Below are 11,561 nucleotides of genomic sequence, written 5' to 3'. Positions count from 1 at the left end.
GGTTTCTTCATTCGGGATAATACCATGAAACCATCATTAAACAAAGCAAACGCTCCAGGTCGAATTTTACGACATTTCCTTGCTGGATTAGCTGTAAAACATTAACAAGATCTGTAAACTGGCAAGTTAATCATCATTACTATTTCTTTTGAGAAAAACACCAGAGTGCCCATGAAGTTAAAACTACAAGTATGGCTAAGAAAACAAACTCTTTTACTTACATCCAAGCTTGAGAAACATAGTTTATTGCACTTGAAAAAACACTGTCTCAAATTAAATTTTGAAAGTACAAATTTCATTTCAGTGTTCTTTTTTATTTTGATACAGGCCATGACGTTGCAGAACTACAATGCGAACCTGAGGTTCGATTCTGAGCAAATGCAGTTGTAATACAGACAGGCAACTGCATAGCTTGAATGCTGAAGAAATGCAATGTGTTGTTTACTTGTAGATCTAACCATTTTTTTAAACATTTTTTATTAAGATTTGTCATTTGCTTTGCAACGTTCTTACTAACAGCAGGCTCATTTCTCACAAGTCAATCAAATCTGTCAGTTCAGTGTCTCGCATCACGTTCAGAACGACGTATACAGTGCGGTTTAACATTGCAGTAATAAGTAATCATGTCAAAAGCAACAGCACATTTATTGCAAATAAGAGCTGCAACAAAAAGCATCAAATGAAAGTCGCTGTCAATACTTAAGTTTGCTGTGAGTCAAACCTCAAGGGATAATTAAGACTAAATACATTTAGTTAAATATGTAATGAAAATGATACAAGAGTTGGACCTAATCAGATCATGTGATCACATCATGTCGTGCGATTGGCTCACTCAGCATGTCTAACTTATGCAGTTACATAAACAAGAACTTCTGAGAATTCATTTGCATTTCTGAAAGATCAAGATTTCTTTGTGGGGCAGAACACCAGTTTGACTAAAACTAGTTTTTAGGGCGAAACAAAGATCAGCTGTTCGACCCTAACCTGCGACATACAGTATAGGAATAAATATGAAAAGAATATTTACAGTAACCATGAAGTATTTACAGTATATTGACAGGTGTCAATGGAGATCAGATTTTCCAGCGAAAGTATCAATTCACGCGCATGCCATTCGCGTCAGCACTTGACATTACCCACAATTCACAGTTCCAAACCATTCTGAATGCAAACCAATAAAAACATCCCGTTTCAATTCATTTTCATACTACATCGTCTTAGCAGTAATTTTATTATTTTGGGGCATTTGCTTTCTCAGGCTTGGTTTAAGGTCAGTGGCGGTTGTAAGCGTTCAGTAGGCCTATAACTGACCTTATCAGGTATGCATTGTTTAACACTCGATTCTAACGTGAAACACCTCACAGATTGGGTTCATGGCTTTCTGTGGGACATTACAGTGTTAATACATAAAGATCTGAAAATTAAGTAGCAATAAACATGTTACTTGTTGAATTAGAAGTTATAATGATTGCTATTTTGCATGTAACGTACTGGCAACTTTGCGGGTCACGATTTATCAAAAAGCCAAAATAAGACAACATTTGAAATTCAAGCATTTAACACGTTTGAGGAGTCAGTTCAGTCATCTTTTGATGGTCATATTCAACAAAAGTGATACTTAAAAAAACAGCTCACCCAAAAATAGAAGCTTTATTGTCATTTACTTAAGTTTGTGGCCATTTCAAAGCTGTATGACTGTATGGAACACGCAAGGAAATTTAGTAATAGTTCTTCAGAAGGATCTGAACAGCATGAAATTGATCTGACCTACATTAATGATGCTTTTTTCCTTTTTTGATCCGATAGAAACTACAATTCTATGGAAAAGTAATATTCTCAAGTCAGACGTCGACTGAAAAATCATACAGCTTTGAACCGCTGATAAGCAAACGATGTCATTTTTATTTTTGCGTGAACTACTTTTAGTTCTAGTTACAAAGCCTGCTTACCCTCTTTGATACAAAAAAATGACATTAATAAAAATACATTTTATACATCATAAAACAGTACAAAATTCTTTTTTTTTCTTTTGTATCGGCACACAAAGTAGGACTATACAGTCACCTCTGCTCTAAGAAAAATGTCGCTAAATATATCAGTAGTTTTCTGAGTACTAGAAGAGAAGAATAAATGTATCAAATGAAACCAACATTCTTTATGATTGTTTTTAATGAGTCCATATCAAAAGGAAGAAAGTTTCAAGTCCAAACGCCCAATCTATAAAAGCCAAGATGTCATGTGACCAGTGTTTAGCCAATCACATTATTTTTATTCCAGTTTATCCAGGATGATGCAAGGAAAACATAATAGGACAACATTTCATATCTACCAGTAAAAGGCATAAATTACCACATTTGTTCAAATACACACCCTGGATATCTAGTGGAAGACATTAAATCGTAGCATCTGTTCATCAGACGAGTAAAACAAATGTTTAGTTGCTTTACCACAACCACAAATGTCTCCCAAATGTACAGGGCAGTACCGTCATCAGCTGGACGTCTCATGATGGTGATAAGTCTCATCCGTCACGTACGTCTCCTCTGATGAAATGCGGTTTAGGGTCAGAGGGTTCACGGAGACCCCACAGCCTCGAGAAGGGTGGAATGAGTAGAAAGGGTTCGTGGGGGGAGGAGCAGAGCGTATGATTGACAGATCTGGATCATCCGCAGCAGTACATCGAGGTCAAGAAGAAACCTCTAAAAATCATGCCGACTTGTCACAGAGCCACGAAAATAACATCTCGAAATGATTATCTGCAAACACGGCACCGTTGCATGGCTGAAGAAGCAATTTGTGGTTGCATTTCTTGCGACTGATGCAGAAAAGCGCCGTCTCGTTTTGAAATCAAAGCCAAGGGAAAAAAACATGCGGTAATTACAGGGAGAGATGCTTCAGAAGGAGAAGTCAAAATTAAGAGGTCTTAATTTCCCAGCTGAATGTTTGGAGACGCATCCTTTTCCCAAAACTGGTTTCTCTGCTCTCATACTGGGTGCGTGGCATGTCTAGAGGTTTTCTCCTGGTTGGTATTGTGGTTCAGTAGAGGTAAAGTAGTCTTCCAGGAAGCTCTGAAGATACTCGAAGGTCGGCCTCTCCTCGGGCTCCTTGCGCCAGCAGGTCAGCATGAGATCGTGCAGGGACTCCGGGCACTCGGCGGGACAGGGCATCCTGTACCCACGCTCCACCTGGTCCAAAACTTCCCTGTTAACCATACCTGAGCAGAGAGAAACGAGGTTAACAGTCAGAATGGGGCCTAAAGGTGGTCTAAAATGATCTTAAGCTAAGCAAAAGGAATGTCTAGAATAAGAGTAGTACCTGGATAAGGGACCCTGCCTTTAGTCGTCAGCTCTGTCAGTAAGACCCCGAAAGACCACACATCAGATTTGATGGTAAAGCGTCCATACAGAGCCGCCTCTGGTGCTGTCCATTTAATGGGGAATTTCGCTCCTGTTGTCATACAGATATTAGAGGCTTGTTATAATGATCACACTAATTCAATTAAGGCCACAATGTGTAAAGGGCAAGAAACATTTTTGGCTCACCCTGCCTGGCCGTGTATTCGTTGTCCTCTATGAGTCGGGCGAGACCAAAGTCGGCCACTTTGCACACCAGGTTATCACCCACCAGGATGTTGGCAGCCCTGAGGTCCCTGTGCACATAGTTCATTCTCTCCACGTACGCCATACCGGAGGCAATCTGAGGACAGTGCATTTGTTACAGAGCTGAGGGGCTCAGCGCTGCCCCCTATAGTCCAACCACAGGAGGTTTTTATTTACATGCACAGTATAACAATTTATTGTAGTGGTAGGGTTCAGAAGAGGTGCACGTTTATTTATACGCAAGTTTCAATACAACAAAGAAGAGATGTAGCACCTGAGAGGCCATATCCACCAGCTGAGGTAAACGCAGCATCTTTCCCATGTCGCCCTTTAGGAAATCTAACAGGCTTCCTGTGAGGAAAAAGAGGAAAAAAATCACAGCGTGGCATCTTCATTACCATTTGATTGACAGACCTCACAAAAACGTTGTTGATATTTAAATTCATGCGCATTCATTGCAAACATTTATGTCAGAGATTTCGGCAAAACTACACTTGGTAAATCTTGCAAAAATCTCAAGGTCACATATCACTCTATTGAAAAATAAACAAATTCTAATGCCAGATTATCAAATCTATGTTTCTGTTTCATGTGACTTTCAATAATTCTCATTTTATGCATTAAGGTAATATAAGTAACACCATGTTTTGGCTGAAAGAAGAGATTCATTCTTAAATATCTCACTGACTCTAGAACAGGAGAATGACCTCAGCATCACTGACCTTGTCCCATGTACTCGGTGACGATGTAGATGGGTTCCTCGGAGACGACGGCGTACAGCTGCACGAGCTTCTCATGTCGGAGTTTCTTCATGACCTGTGCCTCCTGCAAAAAGGCCTCGGGAGACATGGTGCCAGGCTTCAGAGTTTTAATGGCCACGCCTGTCGTACCGTTCCACGTACCTGATGGAAATAAAACACATTTTAAGTGGAAGTGTGTCTTAAATCAAATTAGTACTCTCTGACAGAAAATGTCTTACCCATCCAGACTTCTCCAAAACAGCCCTGGCCCAGTTTGACGTCCAGTCTGAGAGAGTCCCGTGGAATCTCCCAGGCGTCTCGGGCCAGACCTGTGGTTTGAGGCTTTTGCACTGGACATACATCGGTCAGACAGTGACAAAGGCCATCAGCATGTTCTGAAAGAGACACAGAGAAAAGAAAGGATATTAAACAGATCTGGCTGTACGGTATGAATGGTAAATGTCTTTTATCATCTAACATATATTTGCTCTGGTTACAAAAACGTTTGGGAACTATGAACACCTCCTCGTACTTCCATCACTGCTGCTTAATTTAAAACATTTTCACACGCAATAGCTTTATTTTTAGTTTGAACTCAGTTCCTAACAATCTAAGTTTCATCATTTCCAGAAATAACTCTATCACTTCCTGTCAAAGATGAGAGCTGGTGCTGGGAGAGAAATGAACTCACGTCTATAGTGGTTGACCAGCTGCTGTAAAGTAGTGAACTGTGTGCGCGACGTGATGTAAAATCCCCCGCTGTCCAGCTTCCTGATCTTGTAATGTTTGACATTTAGGCCTTTGACGTTGTCGTAGTCAAGGACAGACAGACAGTAGGCACCTAAAGAGAAAAATACAACAGAACTGAAGATTGTGGTAACGCAAGGGTTGAGGTCGAAACGGGCAGCACGAAGGTCAAACTTAAGTCTGCATTATTGTTATAAAAAGACAAGTTTAAAAATAAAAGCAACTTTATTTATATATATATATATATTTTATTTGAGCTAAATCAGTCAAAACATTACACACATTGTGGGATTTTGTGTTTATTTAATGAATATTTAAATTACAATATTGTTTCTTTTTGATTGTCAGTTTCATTTAATTGGATCATTCTTAAAGATGAACATCTGTTATTTAGAGTTTTGATCAGAAATCAATGTAAAAAAATGTGAAACAGTCCCAATACCTCCAACGAAAAAACAATCATATTTTTAGTTTTTTCGTCCGGTCTTCCAAGCCAAATTACCCAACCAACCTCAAAACAAAGTTTTTCTAAAATTCTTAATTTAAGAGTTCTAAAATTTGTACAGTTTATACCACAAAAAGGAAGGAATATTAGTTTTCCCCCTTTTGAGTAGATTTTTTTTACCACACTGAATAACAACTTCTTATTTTAAGCAAAAATATCACAAAATCTAGTTCGATTATCTTGCGTCTTAAAAAGCAAGACATCAAATTTCCCTTGTTTCCTTCTTTTAAGATCGTTTATATAATTGTATTTAAAAAACAAGACCAAAAGTCCAAGTAATAACAAACAAATACTACAAATGTAAATTAGAAATTAGTTTTTCATGATTAAACAATAAATAGCTTTCGAGGAGAATGTTGATGTTCTTCATCCGTCAGTCTGCAGAGGGCGCTGTCGTCATCATCATAAACACACACAACAATCACTAATGGCAAGGTTTATTTATTCATGCACGCTTTCTTTGTCACCGGTCCCTCGTCGTGTGTGTCTCTGTGCTGTCGCTTCAGGGTTTGACTCATCCTTCTCACTCCGAGCAATACATGCTCACATGCCCGGAGGCTCCGCCCACCCTCACGCTTGCTATATAAACTATGAGAACAGTTCACAGTTATACAGGCACGGCTACGGGTTGACCTACTTCTCTCTTCTTTCCTGCAAGCGCTTCCCTGACCTTTGCATTCCCCTATACATCCAGCTCAACCAAAAGACGTCCATTACGCAAACTCACGTGCCTAGCCACGTGTACTCAAGCATCAACATCGGTTACATCGAACCCGCTCAACTGGCTTCACAGAGCCATACATAGAGCGGAGATCATTCCAACGATGAATAAAAGCCCAAGCATATGAGAAATTCAAGCACGACTGAATCTGACAAACAGTTGAAAGGAGAAGTAAATGTGCACTTTGTTGTAACCTGTTCTCCAGAACCTGAAATGTAGGCACGGACAAACTTCCCCAATCTGGACTCAGATGCGTTGTGTTGGTTCCTAGTCTTGTGTGGTAAAAGAGATGTTACACACGGTTTGTATCTATTCACCTTTGGTGGTCTCACTCTCTCTGACCAAGAACGTTCCTCTCCTGTTGTCTAAACTCAAGAGGAGACGCTCGGAGTCCCTGCGTGTGATCTTTCCAAGGTACCACCTGAAGAGAGGGAGAGACAAAAAAGAAAGGTGACCATGATGTACCAACCACAACATCACGTGTTCTGATGTTCACGTGAAACGCAGCTTAAGGCATCCCGTGGAAATGACATCGCATGACACGTTAAAGACGTTCAATTCCCTTCAGGATTCAAACATTGGCGTTTGGGTTATGTGCCTGACCCCGTGACATTTATTCTTCGGTGCTCGTTGGCACCTCTCTCTCATTCTTACCTTTTCTCCAGAGTCAATCTGAGATGACTGGCAAAGCAAGGGTGGAAAAATGAGTCATTATAGGTTTGAAAAAGAGGAACAGTGTGAGAGATAAACTATAGAGCAACAATAGCAGACAGGGGCCTGGGACAAACAGTGATGGCTTTAATGATTATCAAGGAGAAGAACCGCTTTTAGGGCATGTGGAGGGTTTTTTCTAATGAATTAATTGGAGAGAATTATTCAACAATGAAAGAGGAGAAAGAGAAAAAACATGAAGGAAAAAATGAAGGACTCAAAAGGTCACTGGATAAAGAAAGAGGCGTGTGAATCACTCCACGGGTCATGTCACAAGGGCTGAAGGTTAAGATCTGGTTCATATTCAGAAATCTTTCCATCGGATGTGGAAGTTATGGGAATTTTTATATGCAGTACATTCCAGTTTAGACAAACTCAAGAACTGTTGCATGTGTAGAAACCTGTGTTAACACTCACAGTTTGTTATGAAAACCAATAATATTTTGTTGAAGGAATACATTTTGAAATACGACGTATGCTACAAAAGAGATAATTAAATATAAATAAAAATAATATATATAAAGTAAATTTAAAAAATCATAAAAAAGTATCCAATAATAATTAATAAATAAAAACTATATATAGTAAAATATATTACAAACATATTTAGTATAAAAAATATATATCGTTTGGAATTAAAACATAAAATATATATATATTTTGATTAATTTTGAAGCATGAAGAACGCTATAAAGGGATAAATTCATCAACGTAAATATAATATATATAACAAAAATGAATAAATAAAAAAATGATCCAATAATAATAATAAATATAAAAATGTATATAGTTTGGGATAAAACATCAAAATCAAAAATGAAACATGAGTGGAACTCTAATAATTAATTTCCATTATTATTTTCTTTAGCTAAATATCGATAATATTTATTTATCAAATGCTTTATAATTGTGAGGGAGTGTTTGTTATGCATCCGGCGGATCTGATTGGACGTAGATGTAAGGGGTGTGTTCTGAGGATAGGAGAGAGGAAAAACAGGTAGGAGAACATCAAAGACAAGAGGAGGATTTACTCTTCAGCCTGGATGGAGTCGGATGGTGCCACGTAATTGCTGGGAATGTAGCCGCTCTCTCCTGTCGTCAGCGAGCGAGCCAGCCACCAATCACCCTCCCTACAAGAGAACACACACATGTAATCTGAGTTAACACACACTTTCTGTTACACATACATCTGCGATACGCCCTTGAAAGGACTAACATTAATGTATTTGGTGAGACATTTTCTCAGTCACCTATCCTGAAATTACTCCCGAACCTCAAACGAGTCATTAAAATGTCTGAAGATATTAAATACGTATACAGACTATCTTTGCTAAATGATGTGCAAATTACACTTACAGTGATAGTAATAGCAAAATTGTTGTTTTTGGGTGAACAATTTAGTGCTAAACCTGCTAGACAAAACACAGTCATGAATCTAATGTTAGAAGAGTGATTCAGTATTCAGCTTTAGTGTGCAAAGTGTTGATGTGACTGAAAACCGCCTGTAAAACAACATTATCATCTCATTTTTGACTCCATACTGCTACAAAATACACACAAACACATTTATGTTCTCACAATACAATTACATTATTTATATGCACGACACCATTCAAAATTCAGATGATAATTAATTTTTGATGAAGACATGAACAGTGATGTTTCTGTTGCACGGCTTATAAGAAGAGTAAACATATAAAAACTTAAAGAAAAGAAGGTGGTAACAGAATTCAGTGATTCAATTATGTAGAAAACGTTGACGGTTCACATTTCAAGTCTGCACCCTAATTCACATACTTCTACTACACACTAAAAGCATGTTTGTATGCTTTTTTGTATTGCTCAAACATGCATGAATGCATACATTAAGAATCTTCAGAAATAGACTCCACTTAAGACTGTTTTTACCATATCTTCCAATTGCTTAAGGGATGCATAACGATTAATCGCTTGCAGAATAAAAGTTTTTGTTTACATAATATATGTTGGTGTACTGTGTATGATAATTATGTATATATAAAAACACACACATGCATGTATAATTTTAAGAATAAACATATTTATATATTACATATTTATAATTACATATAATATAAATTATATATAAATATAAAAATGTATATAAACATGAGTAAAATAAGTGTTATATAATAATCTCATAATAAAATAAGACAATTAAAACAGTTAAGTAATTAGATTAAAGCAGAAATGTATATATATATATATATATATATATATGTATTCACATAATTATGTATACAAAAACTTTTATTCTGCAAACGATTCGCGATTAATCATTATGCAGTCCTAAATTACTTCGCATGTGTAGTAAAAAAATGAAAACTGGGATGTATTTAACAATCTGAAGGTCTAATGGATTATTCAGCAAGAGCTCCACCACAAAGTCAACACGAAGGACAAACATAAAACGAATTTGAGCGAGTTATGAGATTGAGCTTTTGAGGCGATGTGGCACTATTTCTGGATCTCTTCCACAGTTTCTAGCCAGACAGATAAGTCCCCGGTGGACGGCGTGAAATGACACACATACAGTACACAGAAAATGGACATTATAGATTTAAAGGCAAAAGCAATATTACCCACCTGGGGTTGAACTTTCTCCTACACAAAGATGGAGAGCATGAAGAAGAACAGAGAAAGGAGAGAAAGTGTTTGGAGATTAAACGCAGACGGCAGAAGCTACAAGCATCCCATTGGCTTTAAAAACAGATTTAGGGTCATAAGTGGCACTGAAGACACTCTGTTTATCGAACTCGACTGGGTTTATCACGGCGCTGTAGGGAAAATTGCTGTAATGTGGATTGGTTTATCTTTTAGTTTTGGGCTAAACCATGATTTGCATGTGTACTTGTTTGAGGAGATTCTCTCGTGTGTATTGCCCTCCATGCAGTCACACAACAAAAACAGCAAATCTCCAGGTCGCTTTGTGCTGAGAGGATGTTAGCGAGACAGAAACAGCAGTGCCGTACACTAGAATAAGGAAGTGAAGCGCAGGTGGAGATAGGAAGGAAATCGCTCCCTTTGGTCCGAGAGGGAAGTGGAGGTGCAGCTGAGCCGTTCCGTGCGCAGGAAGACCAAAAAAGAACAAAAAGCCATCATTTCGCACAAATAGCGAGCCTTCGGAATGAGCCAGTTACTATGGTTACCATAGAGGAAGGGGGGCTACGTGTGGTTCAGGGGGACGGCAGCCGGCACAGCCGGAGCCCAGACAGATGCAAGACGGGTGTGTGTGTCTGTGCGTACCCGAGGGGCGTGTCTATTGCCCTCCGGAGACGTTATTTTTGTTGTTCGTGTTTTCCCTTACGTGTTATTGACAATCTGGAGTCGTTCTCCTTTCCTGAATGACAAATCAGAAGCAGTGCGTGACTCATAGTCATACAAAGCCACAAACGTGGTCACTCCACCTATGAATAAAACGAGAGAAAAACATGCATTTGATACCGAAGCTCTATTTTTAAAGGTCATGGGCTCGATTCACACAGTCTGACCCGACTGAGGTCTGTTACCTGCTAGCGTGCCACGGTGAGGAGAGGTGATGCTGTTGGTCGTTGAGCTGACGCCTCCAAACAGCGCCTGCTCTGCGTTGATGATGTTGGGCTGGGTGCCGCGTCTGGTTCCGTCCACCGCCGGGCTCCGGCTGGGCGTGAAGGATGATTGGTTGGGACTGTGGTGGTGTCCTCCATTACCATCGTCTAGACTACGGGAGCGTTGGCCTGTCTCTTTGGGTTTGCTCTTTGTGGCGCCCATGGCCTACGCCTGCAGAGAAAAAACAAAACAATTTGTTAAATTTGGTGCCGATAATGGTTTATGGGTTCGATTTGACATCCATTCCAGCCAGAAGCCCACCAACAGATCTGTTCGTTTTCTTCCACCGCTTGATATGGAATTAGATTTTTGTTCCATATAGAATATTCCTTCCTTCATGCGATTGTTAACATCAAAACACTTCAAAGAAATATTTGACCTGTCTGATTCCAGCGGCGTTACTAGAGAAAAGCCTGTCTTCATGGTTTATGCATGAATGTCATGAATTATTCACAACCTACTACTGTTTGTATCCCAGCAATATTCTGTTATTTCTTAAGTAACAGTGATACTGGTACATGCACCTTGTGAGATACTGATATTGCAAATCATAGTGACTGCTTTTAATCTTACACAAATTATGATAAAGCCATGCAAACGGTTTCTTTCATCTGAGAAAAGCACAACATTAACACTTCACTGCTTCAATTCGTTCAAAAAGATTCATGGGATTTATTTACACGCCAGGCCAAAATCACAAAGCACTCTTTATCAAGTCATAATTTGAGGTTTCGTGTACATTCATAACACAAACAACGAAGCATGAGATGTGTGGTACTTTAACAGGAATTTAAACTAAAACACATGCAGTGTTGGGCAAGTTACTCTGAAAAAGTAATTAACTACTAGTTACTAATTACATATTCAACAGTGTAATTAGATTACTGTACAAATTACTCTCTCCGAAAAGTATTTAATTACTTATTACTAAT

At 38.7% G+C, this 11,561-nt stretch overlaps 1 protein-coding gene across 2 annotated transcripts in view; it reads right to left on the bottom strand.

Moving 5' to 3' along the window:
- Positions 1-233: 233 nt before the first annotated feature.
- The window catches only part of src (v-src avian sarcoma (Schmidt-Ruppin A-2) viral oncogene homolog), a 34,662-nt gene continuing 23,334 nt past the window's right edge, over positions 234-11,561 (bottom strand). Inside the window, exons 2-13 of one of the 2 annotated variants that reach the window (XM_057363060.1) lie at positions 10,551-10,800; positions 10,349-10,448; positions 9,628-9,645; positions 8,055-8,153; positions 6,630-6,733; positions 5,031-5,180; positions 4,579-4,734; positions 4,322-4,501; positions 3,874-3,950; positions 3,543-3,696; positions 3,316-3,447; positions 234-3,214 (exon numbers count right to left, since the gene is read on the bottom strand). In XM_057363060.1, the coding sequence (XP_057219043.1) occupies positions 3,006-3,214; positions 3,316-3,447; positions 3,543-3,696; positions 3,874-3,950; positions 4,322-4,501; positions 4,579-4,734; positions 5,031-5,180; positions 6,630-6,733; positions 8,055-8,153; positions 9,628-9,645; positions 10,349-10,448; positions 10,551-10,791 (1,620 nt within the window). In that variant the 5' untranslated portion in view covers positions 10,792-10,800 and the 3' untranslated portion in view covers positions 234-3,005. The remainder of the gene's footprint in view (positions 3,215-3,315; positions 3,448-3,542; positions 3,697-3,873; positions 3,951-4,321; positions 4,502-4,578; positions 4,735-5,030; positions 5,181-6,629; positions 6,734-8,054; positions 8,154-9,627; positions 9,646-10,348; positions 10,449-10,550; positions 10,801-11,561) is intronic. The other variant, XM_057363062.1, reaches the window with a different exon arrangement.

This window comes from Triplophysa rosa, linkage group LG21 (assembly GCF_024868665.1).
Source record: "Triplophysa rosa linkage group LG21, Trosa_1v2, whole genome shotgun sequence".
NCBI lineage: Eukaryota > Metazoa > Chordata > Actinopteri > Cypriniformes > Nemacheilidae > Triplophysa > Triplophysa rosa.
The sequence above is the reverse complement of the archived record's forward strand: the minus strand, read 5'-3'. Positions and strand labels throughout refer to the sequence as shown.